The sequence below is a fragment of the Mastomys coucha genome, unplaced genomic scaffold, assembly GCF_008632895.1.
Source record: "Mastomys coucha isolate ucsf_1 unplaced genomic scaffold, UCSF_Mcou_1 pScaffold14, whole genome shotgun sequence".
NCBI lineage: Eukaryota > Metazoa > Chordata > Mammalia > Rodentia > Muridae > Mastomys > Mastomys coucha.
The window spans coordinates 115,373,073-115,391,384 of NW_022196896.1; the positions used below are offsets into that span (position 1 = coordinate 115,373,073).

At 47.3% G+C, this 18,312-nt stretch overlaps 1 protein-coding gene across 11 annotated transcripts in view; it reads left to right on the forward strand.

Annotated features, from left to right (window-relative positions):
• Nucleotides 1-18,312, forward strand: part of Agap1 (ArfGAP with GTPase domain, ankyrin repeat and PH domain 1) — a 445,290-nt gene that overhangs the window by 331,399 nt on the left and 95,579 nt on the right. For 5 of the 11 annotated variants that reach the window (XM_031368368.1, XM_031368370.1, XM_031368369.1 and 2 more), the window contains one exon: nt 5,827-5,988. The exons of 1 other annotated variant lie outside the window; for it this stretch is intronic. In XM_031368368.1, coding sequence (XP_031224228.1) covers nt 5,827-5,988 — 162 coding nt within the window. Of the gene's footprint in view, nt 1-5,805; nt 5,989-18,312 lie in introns of all 11 variants that reach the window. 5 more of the 11 variants (XM_031368366.1, XM_031368367.1, XM_031368360.1 and 2 more) reach the window with 1 other exon arrangement.

Genomic DNA, 18,312 nt, shown 5'->3' on the forward strand with positions numbered 1-18,312 from the left:
TGGCCGGGGAAGGAATTATTCTCCCCTGGACCCTCTTTTAGAGCTGGCCCCTCCTATTGTGCGCCTTCCCTCCCTGTTTTTTGTAACTCCATCTGACAGTGTGTTGTCCCTTCCTTTCCCCCAACACCTGTCATCTTCCTCGCCCCCCGCCGTGTCCCTCTGCCCCTTCTGACATTGTATACCCCTGCGTGCGCCGCCAAAGGAAGCGCACAATAATGGCAGTCTCTGAAACATCTTCAGAGATGGGAGTGAAGCCAGCCTCCTCCTGCTGCAAGCTCCGTCAAAAGCCCCTGCTCAGGGCGATGGTTTGAACTTCACTTCACACTCACCTTTTAACAGGGACCCGGGATGTTGTGATTTCCTCCAATGGCAAAGGTGGCCTCTTCTTTATTTACCAGCCGACACATCCCTCTGAGCCTCAGAAGGGACAGAGGCCCTATTAAAGATCCAAATGAGTCTCCCATTGTTGACCTTGGATCAAAGCAAGTGGCCTTTAATTTTCTACTTCCCACAATGACTTGCTGTTGAGTTTGTGGAAGGCCTTAGACCTCAGCGGTTCCCTCTGGCAGTGCCAAATGGCTCAGTCTTTGAAAATCCTGAATTCTTTTAATACAGGGGGGGAAAAAAACCTAAAAGATTTTAGCAATGTGTTGTACCTAACACAGCCAAAGACGTGAAGGTACCTGTGGACACTGCAGAGCCATCAGCGCCTACGGTACACATGCCACCTTGTTCCTTTCTCTCCTGGTATCTGTCTTTCCCTTTTGTTCATGGAAATGTGGTTCTGAGGGATACATGGTTTACACATTTTGTATACTTTCAGTGATGGCCAGGCATCTTACCAGCCACTCATCTGGATTATGGTGGCTCATAGGAGCGAGTTCATATCAGCCTATCTTTAAACCACACCCCTGAGGAACAATGGGTGGAGGTGTACCTTAGGAAGCCCCCAATCCCCGTCATGTCTGAAATGGCAACTTCCAGAGCTTTGGAGGACATAGGGCGGGTAAAACTGAGGACTTACATATGAAAATAGTACCGAGGGTGATTCTTGAAGAGTCCCAGTATTCCCAACAAGGACATCCTGGCTCCCTGCCCACAAAAGCAATGGGATCTAGGAGCGAGAAGCTAGCACCCTGTCTGTGGAAATGCCCCTGGATATGAGAAACCCTCTCTGCACCTGGCAGAGGCACTTCGAGAGATGAGCCCCACCCCCCACCCCACAACAGTCCATCGAGATGGGCTCAGCTAATGATCGGCTGGGCAGATAATCGGAGGAGAGTTAATTGTGAGGTTCGATATAGCATCTTGTCGGCAGAGATAAGTTGTCACGTTTTCCACTTGAGCTGAAACTAAATGATTGTAAAATAAGTTATGAGTGTCCTTGGGCCTGTCTGCCGGAATGATAGCTAAGAATACATTCCTGGCCCATCAGTCTCGAGCAGCCTGCTTGATATTTATGCGAGTGGAATGTTATTTTATTCTCCCTCTGGTCATGCTTGTCAGCTCCCCGAGTGAAAAGTGAAACTGCTTCTTTGACTCATACCTCACATGCCGGAGCTCCGAGAGCCTGCAGATTGTGATCATTATTGCTCATGTTATATATTTTGGGGGGTATATGTTGAACATTGATGCCCGATTGGGAAGAACTAATAGCCAGCATTGAACACATAGGATGGGCTAGCCATTCTTGGCTCGACAACCATATCTGGGGGGTCCCTACACGAAAGCAGGTTCAAACATGAAGTACTGAGGCGCTGGATTTATTTTTTTTAATTTGATTGCCTCGCTTCCCCTTGCTTCTCTCCTGTATTTAACGCCATAGACAGAAGTCTCACGTCTTACTGCCTAGTAATTGATACAAAATGAAATGCATTCTTCATAGGCAATCAGGAGAAGTGGTGGGCTCTGAGGGTGGGGCTGAGGGACATCTTGTCAGGCTTAAGGAGCCATGGGGAGTGAGGACGTTCAGGATAGAAGCCTCACACACTTGACTGCTCATATTTTAGAGCGGGGTGGGGGGTATTAAACAGCTCCTGGGGATTCTCAAGATCTGAGAGTCAGAGCATAAATACTTACACTGCAGTGCCTGTGTGTAGAATCTAAGTAACAAGGAACTTATCACCATGTCCATGAGGCTGCTGTCAGTCTGGCTACTCAGGTCTCAAGCCAAGGCCACTTTCCCTGCCTCCTGACCAAGGGATATGCTCCCTTATGATTCCCATCGTCCCTCACCATCACCACTGTCTTCTCAGTGCCTGATCGCGTCAGCCTTGTGCAAGTCTCCTCACAGGCTCTTCTGCAAGGCCCTGATGCCTGGATGCAGGTCTGTTTTCTGTCCAGGAAGGACTAGCCTACCATTTGGTCCCTCGGGTATCCGTGTGCCTTGATGTCCCCCTTAGCCTGGTGAAGAGGCAAAATTCACAGAAGGTACCACATCAATGCCTACCTTACTGGTAGTAAAGGAAAGCTGGATGGGGTAGATTCCAGGCCCTGGGCCATGGACTGTTTACACATTGGCACATGTGGAAGATGCATTGGGGAAGATGGTAGGAGTTCTCTCCTGCCTCCATCTCTACATGAGCAGGAACGGCCTCTGGGCTTCCCTTGGGGTCTTGTGCCTTGTGAATTCCAGGGCACACAGCAGTGACTGGTTTGGTCCCTTCTTTATCTGAGAGTAAACATAAGGCTTGCTTTCTGACTCCTGGTCAGACCCGGAAGCACTTCTATGTCTTCCATAGTAAGACAACTCTTGCTCTTTTCTACCTACACCCTCCTATGACACAGTGGCACCTCTGTCTTCCCATTAGTCTCAATTGCTGGGTCCTGAGGGGCCCCTCCACTGGCCCCAGAGCCACAGTCCTTGTGTGTGGATGAGCCCTCTCTCCTCTGTTTATCTGTAGGCTTGACGTGTCTGCTACAGATGGGATCCCTCAGCATTCTGTGCTCCGGGGCAGAACCTAAGAAAAACAGTCTTTTACAGAAGGCATCAAGCAAGAAATTAGATAGGCACTCTTTTTCTGGTCTTAGAAACCTGCTCCTTGGAGACAGGGCTTCTACCCTTTATTCTTTGACAGCGGCTGGCTCAGAGAGCATGCTCAGTAAGTGTAGGCTGGGTGGAGACTCTCTCTCACTATCAATAGATCCCATTCATGGCTGTAGTAGTTCACCTAAAAATAGCTTCTAGACTGGTGGAAACTTGCAGGACAATGGTGGACACAAAAGCATGCTTGTGGTTTCAAGTTTTCAAGGACATGGCAGAGTTGATGGCACTCTGCTGTTCCACCAGGGATTGCCATCTGGGCCAGCACCTTGGGCAGTCAGTTCTTCAGAAAAACTGGCAAATACAGGTAGAGTTCCCCATGGTTGCTGTCCTGGTGAAGAGAAAAAACACAAACCCTGTGTCCATGAAGATGACATCACTTGTCTCCACGTGGAGAGAACCAATCCAATGAGGCTAGGAAGCACAGGCACTATGGGCCTGCCTCTCACAGACTTTCTTCTTGGGCTTCACGATTTCCTTCCTACCGTCCCGTGCAGACCTCACTGTGGCTTCCCATCTGAGGAGGGAGGGTTGAACCACAGTAGATGTAGGAGAAACAGATGCTGGCTGTGGAGGCCTGTCCACTGAAGTGAGCCTGCTCAGAGGCAGTGGTGAAAACAGCGGAAGCCAGCAGTGAGAAGGAATACTTTAGTGAACCATGCTTCAGAGAACAGCAGAAATCAAGTAGTAAAGAGGAGACTAGAAATGATAGTGCATAGACGAGAGAGTTCATGCATGTGCTCTAACTGTCTCAGAGAGACGGTGGTGTGTGTGGGACAGTAGTTTAATTACAGTGCACCTCCTACCCCCTGTGTTAAGCATTACAGGACACTTAGGGAAAAGGAAACCTTCATTGTTCTGAAGTTAGCTTTAGACTACTAACTACCCATTGCAGAGTGTCTACTCACAGACCCCCAGAGTAGAGATTTAACATAGTAGCCTGGGATGAAGAATCACCAAATGTCGCAGAGGTGTCAGTGTAAAGCTAAAGGAACAGGACAGTGGGACACCCAAGCTTATTCCATGGAAAGGTCTTTGGGTAGTAGCAGTGAGTGGCTTTGCCTCCCTACCTGATGAGTGAGCCCTGTAGGGATAAGACAGGCATGGACCACTGTCAGTGGGCCTGATGCAGAATATGCATCAGAGGGCATCTTTTGAAATCTGTGTATGAAATATTTAAGAAGAGCAAAAGCACTCAAACACTAGATAGCACACAGAAGGGGAGCTTTAGGATGGGTGACCATCTTTGAGCCCAGTACCTGTCCCAGAGACTAGATGAGGGCTTTGAGAAAACAGATTGCTGGTTGGTTGGTTGGTTGGTTGGTTGGTTGGTTGGTTGGTTGGTTGGTTGGTTGGTTGGTTGGTGTGTTGGTTGGTTGGTTGGTTGGTGTGTTGGTTGGTTGGTTGGTTGGTGTGTTGTTTGGTGTGTTGGTTGGTTGTTTGGTGTGTTGGTTGGTTGGTGTTGGTTGGTATGTTGGTGTGTTGGTTGGTGTGTTGGTTGGTTGGTGTGTTGGTTGGTGTGTTGGTTGGTTGGTTGGTGTGTTGGTTGGTTGGGTTGGGTTTTGTTCTCACTATGTAGACTAGTCTGTCCTGGAACTCTCAGATTCTACTTCCTCTGCCTCGTGAGTGCTGGGATTAAAGGTGTGTGCCACTGCCTAGCTAGAAGCTGTTTTAATTTAAACCCTTCACCACCACCTAGGCTAGCCTACCAAACCACAGGCTGAAATAGGGCTCAGGACTGACAGCTAACTGGAGTACAAATTACCCAGGGAGGCGAAGCAGGCGTGAGAGCTACAGAGCCTGGTAGAAGTGAGAGGGTGGCAACATCCAGGGATGGAACAGAAGGTAGTAGGTTCCCAATCCGTACTGTGGTGAACATCAGCAGGGATCTTAGAACAGTTTTTCAGTGGTAGATCCCCAGCTTCTCGAGGGTGGCCATATTCAGAAAACAGGAGCCAAGTGAATAGGAGTCAGTTGCAGGCCTTTCTGTCCTCAGACTGGTGACAAAGGACAAAAGTTCTCTGAAAGCTTGGGGTGGGAAGAGGTGTGACATCCACACTCCTGACCCCTGCTCAGGGTTCTTTCTATTCTGACTCTGTATATCTGTCTCTTCCCAGTCTTCTAGCACCACTTTTGCCTCCTCCGGTAAAGTTAAATAATAAACTGGGTTTCATTTGTGATATATTTCTGTATTTGCACACTGGCTCTAAAACCTCTCAGAGCAGTATGAGGACTCCTTGGCCTGTTGCTACATGGTATCAACTTGGAGACACTCCTGCAGGCTCTAGGTGTCTTGTGGCATGTTGTGCCACCTCTCACTAATTACAAAGTGGAGTCACAGCTATGTGCCGTGCTGCAGGGAGAAGGTGATCAGGAATCGTTCATCATGTGTGTACAGTTTCACAACCACTCAGGACATCTCTGTGGCTTTGCATATGTCAGTTTCTCATTCCTGGTGCAGCAGGGTCAGGAAGGGAAGGGAAGGGAACATAGAGAATCAGACGCTCACCACCCTGCTTTCCCAGACGCTAAGCGAGCGTGTGAGCCTGAGGTTCTAGGAGTCCAGTCCCACAAAGCAGAGGTTTTCCAGTGCCTGCTTTGAGAGATGACGCTCATTGCCGAGGCCCCGGGCCTCCAACCCAGCCACCTTGTGTGCAGGCATCTCAAGAAAGACCTCATGCCTTACACTGGAGGACGTTGCTTGAGTGAGTTTTTCCTCTTTTCCTTGCTCTGTGGTCCAAGTTCACCTTTGCCTTCTTTTGCCTTTTCCGGTTCGGCCGCAGACACGGGGCTGGGTGACTCGGTGTGTTCCAGCCCAAGTATCTCCAGCAGCACCAGCCCCAAGCTCGACCCACCCCCCTCCCCCCACGCCAACAGAAAGAAGCACCGGAGGAAGAAAAGTACCAGCAACTTCAAGGCTGACGGGCTCTCGGGCACTGCTGAAGGTAAGGGCCGGCCTCCAGAGTGAGCGTCTGCACCGGGAAAATGCCCTTGCTTGTGACGTCCACTGTCTACCTGGTGGCCAGATGTGGGCTTTCTGAAGTGGTCCCTGCAAGTGAATTTAAATGTTTTTATTCCACACATGCATGTCGAGATAGGTACATGTACATACCTGCACACACACACACACACACAGAATGAGAGCCATGAATGTAACTAAACTACAGAAATATTTAAAAGAAGACCAAACTTTCAGAATACTGTTGGATTAACACCAAGTTTTGTTAGTGAGAGAGACAGTAGCAGAAGTCTGTCTTGAGAAAAAGTTTTTGAGCCTTGTCACTCAGAACCTTTCTCTTTCCGTCTACCAAGGTTTTTCCTGAATAGTCTCCCAGTTAGAATGTTCAGAACTAGATTACCCGATGCTACTCCCAATAGAGAGAGTGGTTTTGTGTGAGCCCACAGCACAAAACGAACAACAAGGACCTATGTGGCTATCCTATCATTTGTGAGGTGGGCCATGTTGTTTTGGGTGTCATGCCTTGCAGCTTTGGGGTTCCTTGCAGGGCCCAAAGCTCTTCTCCTTTACCAAGGTTCATCCAGTTTTGTCTCCTGCAGCTTCCTGCTGACAAGGTTAGAAAATGAAGAGCAGTTTTCCTACTTGGGGATAAATAAGGATGATTCTGGTGTGTCAGCAGTCATGGAAAGTAACATTGAAGGGCTCAGGCACTGAGCTAGATGCCATTGTTCTTCCCACTAAAAAAGGTTTCCACAAACGCTGTTATTCAGATCTTAACAAGAGCCACCAGCCGGTGGCAGCTCCAACCTGTCCCAAGGAGAGGTTGGGACAAGATGATAGCATGACCACCCATTCCAGCCTCCAGCCTGGGCACCCAAGCAAGACTTCCCTTTAATGAGTGCATGCCATAGAACAGACGAGTGTCTAGGGCATGTCACGTGTTTCCACTTGGCATTTGTTCTTGATGTCATAGCACAGCTGATAGTCAGTACTCGTTGCGACTGCTTACACGCATTCAGTTACACGTGATCAGTGCATAAACACTGTAAGATCAAGCCAGCAGGAGCACGTGCAGCTAATGGGGAGTTGGAAGGAATGTGGAAAGTGACATTTGCTGGCTTTCTTGTGGTCATCTGGTGGGCACTATGCTGTACCATATCCTCAAGCTGAAACAGGGCGGATCTGTCCTAGCAGACAGAAAGACAGCAGCTTTGGGAGATAGCTCACTAGTGCTTGCCTTCCAAACACAGAGACCTGAGTTCAAGCCCCAGGTCACCCCTAACCCAGCCAATCATTGATGATACATGTTTCTAATCCTAGCACCTTGGTGGTGAAGGCAAGCAGGTTCCTGGAACTCACTGGCCGGCCAGTCCAGTCTCCTTTGCCAAGTTCCACAGTGAGAGATTCTGCTTCTAAAACCAACAAATAAAAATGATGTACAGTGCCTAAGGAATAATAGCCAGGGCTTGCCTGTGTCTTCCACATGAACATGAGCGTGCATACATGTCCCACAGAAGCACACAGATACACTGCAGTGTCTCCAGCAAGGATGGATGACTGGGCAGCACACATTCAGAAGTCTCAGATGGGTCTGCTGAGATGCCTCTCAGTTCATTGACAGTTTCTAATAGAAAGTGAATTCCCTTATTTTTAATTTAATATAATTTTTTTATTTATTCACTTTCCATCCTGCTCACTTTCCCCTCCTGGTCACCCCCTTCTACAATTCTTTTCCCGTCCCCCTTCCCCTTCTCTGAGCAGGTGGGGGACCCCCTGGGTATACCCCACCCTGGCACTTTCAATTCTCTACAAGGCTAGGCCCATCCTTTCCCACAGAAGCCAGACAAGGCAGCCCAGCTAGAAGAACATATCCCACCTATAGGCAACAGCTTTTGGGATAGCTCCAGCTCCAGTTGTTTGGGATCGACATGAAGACCAAGCTGCACATCTGCTACATGTGTGCAAGGAGGCCTAGGTCCAACCCATGTGTGTTCTTTGATTGGTGGTTCAGACTCTTGAGAGCCCCAAGGGTCCAGGTTAGTTGACTCTTGGTCTTATGGAGTTCCTGTCCTCTTCAAGGTCCACAGTCCTTCCTCCTATTCTTCCATAAGAGTCCCCACGCTCCATCCACTGTTTGGCTGTGGGTATCTGCTGGGTGGAGCCCCTCAGAGGACGGCATGCTCCTGTCTACAAGCATAACAGAGTATCCTTAATAGTGTTAGGGATTGGTGCTTGCCCATGGGGAAAGTAAATTCTAATACATTCATCTGTATGGGTTTTCCCTAGAAAATGTTAACCTGCCCCACTGCCAGTGTGTCATTTGTGTGAGGGCTTTTTTTTTTCTTTTTTGAATCTGGGTTTCACTATGGAGCCTCAGTTATCTTCAAGATTGGAATCCTCCTGCCTCAGCCTCCTGAGTGCAGGATGTGTAAGTCACACAGTGTGCCGGGCTCTTTGTGGTCCGGAAAATAACCACCCTGACCCTGGAGTCTGTCAGTCGATCTTCTTGTTTATAAAGGGCTGAGAAAGGAGGTGGAGTTTTTTTTTGCTGAGGTGAGATGACGTAGGGGGAGGTGAAAGTTGGCGAAGGGTATGGGGTGACTGAGGAGCTAACAAAGTTACTCTACAATGTCAGCAGGAGCTAGGCAACTCAGGCTTAAGCAGGTCCGTGCTGAGTCATTCTAGTACGGAAGCAACTGAGACAGTTTACAAAACTCAAGCCAGGCTTTGGTTTGTCCTCAAGGCCCAAACCAAGGCCAAATAGGGCCCAACAACAGTGTGCATTTCTAAAGTCAGATTGTGTGCTTTTACCCTATGATCAAAGCACCAGTCAGTCCTTAAGCAAGAGCTGTGGGAAGTCTAACAGGCATGTTGTCCTCAGAGCTCAAGCCAGTTGTGCAGATTATTCCTGTTGACCATCCTTTTTGGTTGTGAGACTGTGTTCCTGGGAGCTGGTAAGATGACATAGAGGTTAAGAGCACTGGCTGCTCATCCAGAGGACCGGGGTTCAGTTCCCAGCACCCACTGGTGACTCACAACTGTCTGTAACTCCAGTCCCAGGCCCTCTGACACCCTCACATAGATATACATACAGGCAAAATAAAAATAAATCCCTTTAAAAATTAAAAAAAAAAAATGCTTTCTCTTGGCATCTCTGTCCTGCAGCACTGACTGCTGGCTCCCTTGGGCAGTCTTCTGCTCACGGCCTCTGTCTGTCTGTCTTATCTGAGATGCAGATAGTGTCATAGCACAGGGCATCTTAACCTTTTCTGTGACCCATTGCCACCTGAAAAAATAACGATGTATAAGATAGATATTCAGATCTATAAATAATAGATTATTAATGTATTTCAAAATGATTTTCTTATATATATATATAGTTTTTACCATTTATTAAAGACAAAAGAGTAGCTGGAGAGATGGCCTAGAGGCTAACAGTACTGCTGCTCTCCCAGAGGACCAGAGTTCAGTTCTCACAACCCATGGTAACTGACCAACAGCCACCTGCAATGCCAGCTGTACACACACACACACACACACACACACACACATCATCTTTAGGAGACAAAAGTCCATCTGCATACCCATGACATGGATGCATCCTTATTTTTGTGTAAAGAGTTAAATCTTGGCTAGATACTGGAGCCAACATCCTAGATGCCTAAAGCATCTTCAACATTTTTCAGACTTGATCAGTATTTTGATTTTATAATCATCAGGGCTAGGAATGCCACTTTTCATAAATTCATAGTACAAGACAGCGAAGTATATATGTATATGTACATATATATATACACACATATATATATACATTTATGTGTGTGTATATAATATATATGTGCAGGGCCACTTCAGAAATTGTTGGAAATTCTGTCCCAAGCCAAATCCATTTAATGATTTTATTCTTAGTGAAAGTCAAGTTGGCAACTCCAGTGGAAGTCCTTAAAATCAAGCATTCTAACCGCATTTCAGAGATAGACTAATTTGACACTGACACTCTGAGGAATGAAAATACTAAAAGTCTGGTTTCTGTATTTCCATTATATTTTTATATATGAGTTCAGTGAAATACTGTAGTCAAGAGTGGGCCAAAGGGTGGGGTCATGGGTCTACTATGTAAGGAATTGCACTGTAGACCTGTCAGGTAATGGGTGACTCTCTCTGCCTTCCACCTCATGATGGTAATAGACAACTACAGTGAAACATGTATAAGAAAAATAAAATCCTGCCGATAGCTAATTCAATCAGAATCCCAGGGGAAAAGCTGATAATGTGCTTAGGCTGGTCACTAGAGATTTACTGAAGGGCCTCCAAAGACATGAGAAGGGACCTGGAGAGGAAATAAGAGGAAAGGAGGGAGTGTCCATGGAAGTCAGTAGTCAAGGGAGTGTCTCACCAGCCTCCTCATCTCCTCTGCCCTGCCCTCAGTATAAGTGTACCAGTAGCCAAACACCTGGGACTTGGAGCTCCTAGTCCCACACACATCTACTCCATGGGGCCTCTTGCACAACCCTGAAGAAAAAAAGGAGCCCATAGTCTTCTTTCACATATACCATAGATCAGAGGGCTAAGGGGTATGCTATTCATTAATGGAGTCCCAGGACCCCCTTCATGGCCCTGGGTGCCATCCCCAGTTGCATGGCAAGAGCTGTTCCTCAGGCTTCCCGAAATACTTCCCTCTATGGTTTTGGCAGCCTGGAAGATCGTGTCAGTACAGTATTTATGTTGCTCAGGTTCAGACATGGTGCCCAACAGGGGCCTCAGTACAACAGAAATAGCCACTCTAGCTCCCCTGCACTTGTCTTTCTTGGAGATGAGCATTAACACAGTCTCTGCCACCTGGCAGAGGAGGCCTTAACCAACTTTGCAGAACAGTTGTTCTGATCTTAATACTAGCACGTATATGTGCTGTGTTGGAACCTGTTGCTTGTATGCTAATCTAAAATTTCATAGTAAAAATGAATCAAATGATCACAGTAAATTACAAGAGCAGAGACTGCCTCTTTAAAAGTTTTTAAGTAAGTATTTAGAGCTCCAACATGGTAATTTGATAATCATATCTAGAGATTATTGGTGGATTTGGGGAGTCTGAGCCCTTTCTCAGGCTATTAATTAACTATGGGCATCAAAGGAGTCCTAAGATATGGAGGTTTTGTAGCACCTGCCCACCCCCTCTAATCCCCTACCCTACCCTGTGAAGGCTCAGAGGAGGCCAAGGCAAAGTCAAGAGAGTGGACGTCCTCTCTCCCATTGTGTCATGTCCGAAGGTGGCACAGTGGAAGCCACCATCCTCTCCCCTTAACCCCCTTTTCCTTCCATGTTCATATGCTCATGTGATCCCACTCCTGCCCCATCCGCCAACACTGCCTGAAAACACCTGCAGTGTTCTGGGTCTTCAGCTGAGGTTAGTTTGTGAGGATGATTACACATACTGAAAGGCTTCTTGTCTCACTTAGGTCTGGTAATCACGGACCAGTGAGGAGCTTAGAGAGGGTGGGGAGGGAGTTGAGCCTTATCATGGACCTCTCGTAACAGAGTAGTTGCGCAGGGCATACGACTGTCAAGTACTAGGTGGTCCTGACTAGTCGAGAGAGTGTCAGTGGGACCCTTGTGGTAAGCTTCGAGGAGATGACTCTGGGTTAAAAGGAAGCTGTAAGAGCCAGGCAGTTTTAAGAGGCAGTGGCCCAGCACTGCAGTGAGGTACAGGCTTGGCTAGTCTGCAGTTGAGGAATATGCCTTCTGAAAGACTGCTAACATCATCTTCTGCAAGCCAGGACCAGGCTTACAAGTGTTTGTCTGGGAAAGCCTTGGACGCTGGGGAGTTCCTAGGTCTCTGGTGACTTAACTATGGGCATTGTCTTTAAATCACGCTACCTTCTGATACCTTCCTAGCTATCATCCAGCGGTGAGGTCATGGATCGTTGCTGAAAGGAAACCACAGCCAGAGAGCTCTGCTCCGGGGCCCTGGCTCTGGTGCTCCTCATTAGTCTTACAACATTCATGCAAGTTTGCATCGAGTGCTGATTTCCCTGTTTCCCCAGTGAGAAGGCTGAAGGAGAGAGAGGTTAAGTGTCTTTCTTGTCCAGGGTCAGATTGCTGGTAGGTGACAGAATCGTCTCTTGATTTTCTTTTCACCAGGAGAAAGCAAGGCTTTGAGGTATGGGAAGCGGCGGTTGAATCTAGGAGTGAGCATACTAAAAGCCTCCTTGAATTTCTCAGATTCCACGCAGAAGACCCGGGCTTTCATATAGGTCTGAACATCTAGAAGTTGTGTGGCAAAGATCTTTTTCTTAGAAATCAGGACCCATCTCAGTGTATCCTATCTTATTATACAACAGCGTCTGTGGAATTCCTGGTGTTAACCCCCCTACCTCCCCCCACCCCAACCCCCCGCAAGTTCACAGAGCTTTGTGCAAAAGGTCTCAACAGGAATTTATTTCCTCCTCATCTCATTCTGTCAGTGCTTTCTGGGTCTTTACTGAACCACTGAGTGGTTGATCCTGAATGGCTACTAAAGGATTGTCCTAGACAAGGTAAGTCACCCACAAACCTCTCTGTTACAGCAGAGAGTGAATTCTCATGCCAGCTGCTCTGACCAGGCACTCAGAGGTGGGGCCTGAGATGTTGACAAATTTCATTAACTCTAAAGGTAGCCTTCCACTTGGTTTTGCTTCACTCTCGCAGAGGAGACCCTGAAATTATGAATCATTTCTTTTTTTCTATCAAATATTAAGCAACCATCATGGGGAAATGAGATGGAGTGGGCACCATTGGAGACACTGGGAATGAAAATCCAGGTCTGCTTCCCCCACACACACACCGCCCCCAGGGCAAAGGAACACTCTGAAAGGTTTGGCATTCAGAGGCACAGCCATATACCCAGCCAGGTTACATGTGAGCGAATGCTCATCTGCCCTATTTAAAACTTAGTTTTGGATTTGGTACACAGTAGTTCTCATTTAATACAACTTAGAAAGAGATCACTTTTTCCTACGTACTTCAGCTTGATCACCATGCGATAGATGTCAACTGATGTTCCAGAAGGTCCTTTGCAGAGACGATAAAGAATTATGCACAAGCAGCCAATGCTTGCTTAGGATTATCAGCAGGTAACCTGTGCGGCACACAATAGCTCTTAATCTCTGGCCTTTGGCTGTGTTGAGTGCCATGTGCTTTGGGTTGTCAGGGTAAGCTGGGGGTCCTACCTATCATGATTAGGTGGTCAGTGTGTTTCTTCTGTTATCAGAGCATAGCAAGCTCTTGGGTGTCTATTACAGTGATGTGCATGGGGTGCACATGACCAGCAGAAGTCAGGGCTCAGGACCTGCTGTGCATGTGTGATCCCAGCCTACATGTGCTTTTCAGTTTTGTGTCATTGCTGGAAGGGGAGGAAGTGGGAGATTTATGAGGGATGCTGTCACCTGTCACTCACTGCATGTCCTTTCTCTCACCAGCCCTCTGCATGTCTGCTTTTTGCTCTGAGTTTGGCAGCTGGCCTGGAAAGAAAGGGATTGTGAAGTCTCCATCAGCAGCAGCATGGAGATTGCACAATCAGCAATCATTTTCATGCCATGAGATCCCGAACTTAACCTATTATTGAGCAGGCATGGGCGGGGGGGACATCCTGACTCATTGAATTGTACCAAAAGTCAAAAACCATGAATTGAACCATGTTTCCAAAGATAAAACTATAATGTTGTGGTTTTGATTCTCTACCCAAGGCTGCCAGAGACTGGCAGGGTCTCACCACCCTTGGGCTGTGGGTTCTAGGAGACACCATGGGTCCCTGGTGGACTCAACACCCACACACCGGATTGGCTTTCCAAAGAGATTCCTCAGGCAGCTCCCTCCAGCTTCCCAGAGAACAAACCTGCTGAAACTGAGCAGGACTGAGCTTGTTCTAGACGTTGACATCGTATATTGGACACAGTTGACTCAAAAGCCATCCTGCAGGGTACAGTTCGTCCATCACAAACACACACAAGCTGTAAGCGCTCTCAGATCCTTTGTAGAAGTCAGCAGGTTGGAAGTAAACAAAGATGAGTCGATTACTGCGGGGGAAGCCTGAACAGAGGATTCCCACCATGACAGACCCGCCGATAGGAGAGGGGTTTTGGTCTTTTTTGTAAGTCTACACAAACTAACAGGGTTAGCTTCAGGACCATGAAAGTGCATTGAGCACCTACTGAATGCCAAGTGCTGTGCTTGATACTGTGTGGGAACTAGTTCCCCTGAACTGGGTACCAGTGATGGAGACAGTAGAAAGCAATGACTGGTACCAGAACATCCTGGTTGCCTGGGAGTCTCCACAAAGGGACAAAGTATCCCTGTTGCATTTGATAAAAGCGTGGAATGTCTACTCTCCTAAAGCACAAAAATAGGGGAATTCTGTTACGGGAAAATGAGATCAGTCCTAGGAGGTGGCTCAGAGCCCTTTCATTGTCCTTAGGAGACTGCTGTGGGACAGGACAAGTGATCAGTTGAAGTTCCCTGTCCCCTGCCATACAAGAAAATAAAACCATTCCTGCAAGACTTCACTGTAGAATCCAGATATGCACCAAGCCTCCACACCTTGCTGTTTGCTTGGCCTTGGAGGGGCCCTTCCTGCCTGAGGGGCTCTATCAGTCCAGCATGCCCCCAAAGAACCAGTGACAGCATGTTTTCCCCTGCCCAGCCGGCAGTTCCTGGCTCTGTTGGCGTTCCGCAGTCAGGACCTGCCTTGAAGTGTTCACGAGCTGTGGCTGTCAGTTAATTCAGTGATGGAGTTGTGACCCCTGAGACCACCTAAGAGAGGGGCAGAGGGCTCTCATGCTCTATCCCTCTAGTTACTGCTTCCTCCCCAGTCTGATTCATCCCCTACTTTCTGCACCTCATCTTGCCCTGCCTCATGGGCCTTTCTCTCAAGCTTTTGAATAGACCATGACGGTCCCTTCCCAAATCACGGAATCTATTGTCAAATACAGCCTCAGACACCTACAAAGCCACAGCAGGGCTATCACTGCCCTAAACCATGTCATCCCTGTGGTAGTCAAGAATGAAGGTCCTTCTGTTTCACAAGTATAGAGACAGGTCCCATAAAGCTGTGACATTCCCCAGACACTGATGGGGGCTGACATCAGAGGCTCTGTTCGGCCTCTAGGTCAGAGTAACCTGTGTTTAGCTTTGTGACTGGTCATTTGCTTGGGCATAGACCACTCCCCTGGTCCACTTGTGTTTCTGTGCAACACTGCCAGGCTCAGCAGGGCTCTCGCCCTCTCTACTCTTGAGAATGAGAAACAATCCTTCCCAAACTGATCTCCTTCTGGCTTCTTTGCAAACATATTTCTTGTGTGTGTTTGCCCTGATTTGGTCAGAGTAAAGGCTCAGTTCACTGCTCAGCTGCTTTGTAGGCGACTGGAACATACAGGATTAGACACCGACTGACTGGCGGGGGCAGTCTCTCTTGCAGTTTCTTTAGAAACATAACCAGTTTTTGTGTTCACCCTCGGGATGATAAGGCTTGTTCTTTTTGTTGTTTTGGATGAAGGAAGTGAGCATTTCAAGGACAGTTTGGAGTTGGCAGGAAACAGGGAGTGATTGGTTGAGCCCTGTGTCATTCATAGAAGTCCTGCTTCACTTATTGGGTATAGATCAAAGACCCAGCTGCCCTCGCTCCAGTTCTGATTACAGCCACCTCTTGTTTTATTGAGATGTGTTGCTTGTACCTTAGAGAAGGTGTGATTCCAAGAAAGCTGTGCATTTGTTTAGCACTCTGCAGTATCTTCCCTGCCACACCTTCTTCTCATCTCAGACAAATAATGAGCAGCAGGTATGAAGCTGTGGGTGTATCTCCCAAGAAAGAAGGGAGGGCAGGAGAAACTTCAGCAGCCATTGCCGGGTGCACACACAACTTCACCAGAGCTTCTTTAGTACGCAGGAGATGGAGAAAATTGGCCATTTTTCTGTGAGGTAATGGGCTTTGTGAAATATGAAAATCTATCAAATGGCTACATGCAATGACTTTATATAAGAGTTCATGAAGAGCGCCTACTGCACACAGTTTAATTCTATTTAATTTTTTAAGGGGGGAAAAAGCAAAGGGAAATGTTTTAGTTTCTCTTAAGCTGATTTCTCTCTGCTTTTTCTTAAAAGTGCCTTTCTAGTTACCACACAGTGATGTGATCATTATCCGCCACCTCATCGCCCTGCCGCCTCTGCATGCAGTAAAACACAAAAAAAAGAGAGAGAGAGAGAGAAACCAGGAGAGCTTGTGAAGTATGACTCCCCATCCCAAGACTCATTGCCCACGATTCGTACCGCTTGACAGTAATGATCTTATTACAGCACTGTGGACCTTGAAGAGATTCCGAGAGGAGAGTGAAAGGACGGAGGCCCGTGTAATCAAGTGGCGCTGAATATTCCACGCGTTTTTGATCACATACTGATTGGGCACAGTTTTAGCCCATCTTCTAGTCAATTATGCATGGCCCCTGTGCTCCTCGGATAGGCAGGAACATTGATGGCTGTTGTCTGGCTTTGGCAGGCAGCCAGGAGTTTGAAGTGCCTCGCGTGCTCACACCAGCTCCAGGATAAGTGCTTTTGAGTTGGAATTGATTACCTTTCTTGGGGTTTTGCTTAATAGCAAAACTGCATTTGGAGAGGGCTTCAGGTGAAAAATGGCCGATTAGCCATTTACAGCATCCGAACTCCTGGTCAATTTTTAGGCCCCCTTCGTTTTCCATCTAATTTCTGCTTAATGATGTAATGTTTGCTAATATGTGGGACACCTCTCCATGTCTGCCTCCAGGCACACGTGTTGAGCGTGCGAGATAGGTTCGATCACATGGCTACTTCTTTCAGGCCTCCAGGAAGTTCCCAGCTTTGAGGTGATCTGTGGATCAGTTCCTGTGGTCTCAGAAAAGGAACCCAAAGACATTTTCCTCTGTGGGAAACGAAAGTAAATTCTCCTTGCTGGGGCTGCCTCTCTGTAAGTGACAATGTTGCCCTTGCTAGTTTGGGGTAAGTTTTGTTGCTTTTTTTGCCACAAAGGATTTTTGTCTTTCTGGCTTTATCCTAGAGTCCAAGCATATTTATTTGAAAGGATGGAATGCTACAAGAATGTTGTATTGCCTGATCTGAAGATCACGGAAACAAATCATCACATGTCTAGGAGACTAAGGAAGCAAGAATTGTGCTTCTTCACGTCAAATTCTTAAATCTGATTCTTGGCTTATATAATTCTGTAACTATCAGGCAGGAGAATTTCAAAGTTCCTTTTCATGTTTTTGTGTGAGGCCACAAAATTGGACACCACAGAGTAAGTTATCCATGTAGCACATTCTGGAAAATATTTTGAAGTCACTAAGAGCACAGCGTCAGGAGCCTCCAGTCACAGAGCTCGATGTGTGAACTAAGCAGTGGCCTGCTCGGCTGGGCACTTCAATAACTTGATTTGACTCTTCCTAATGAGATAAATTGGGAGCTTTGTTCTTGTACTTGATTTTCATTTGGGTCTTCCATGATATGTGCAAGTGAGAATTACTTTCCTCTCCAGTCAGCACAGTAAAAGCCATGATGTACTGTAGGCACAGCTCCCACACCTGCCCTGGGAGAAACCACCAGACAGTAGAATAACGGCCTATAAGAATTCTGATTTGCTGATACCTTTTAACAGAAAATCAGCCACAACATGAGAAGTCTGTGTTGCCGTTGTTAGCGGTGGGGTTGCAGATAGTTGCTGGACTTTGCTGGGTACCAGACACTGCTGTTGAAGGAGTTCTGTGTGTCCTGTCATAATCCCTGGAAGCCTGCGAGGCAGGTGCCGTTTTTTGCCTGTTTTTATAGCTGAGGAAACCGAGGGTCGTAAACTTTAACTAACTTGCTCAAGGCCACAGACATAGCAAGCCGCACCTCGGATCCACTTGGAAGGGAACGCACCAGTGGTCTGCTTACTGCTTGCAGCTGCCTCCACAATGACCTTCCCTCCTTGGGAAGGCTGTATTTGCCCCTTCTCTTCAGAACTCACCTTACCTAACACTCCTGTGGATTCAGTTCATATGAAGGAAAGGATGACCAAAGGAATGTGTCTCCTCCACTGTAATAAGCTGGTAGCTAACCTCTCAAAAATGTAACTTGACCCATGACTGTGTATCTGCAGATGAACAACATAAGGGTTATTTCACCTCAATGAATGAATCCAGTTCCCAGGATTAAAAGGAATTAGAGAACTGGTAGACCCGAGGGAATGGTTTGCTAACTGAATACAGAACAAGTCTCATAACTGTCTTGGAGCTCCTGCCAGTCAGTCATGCAGTTTGAGGTCTGTTAGCTA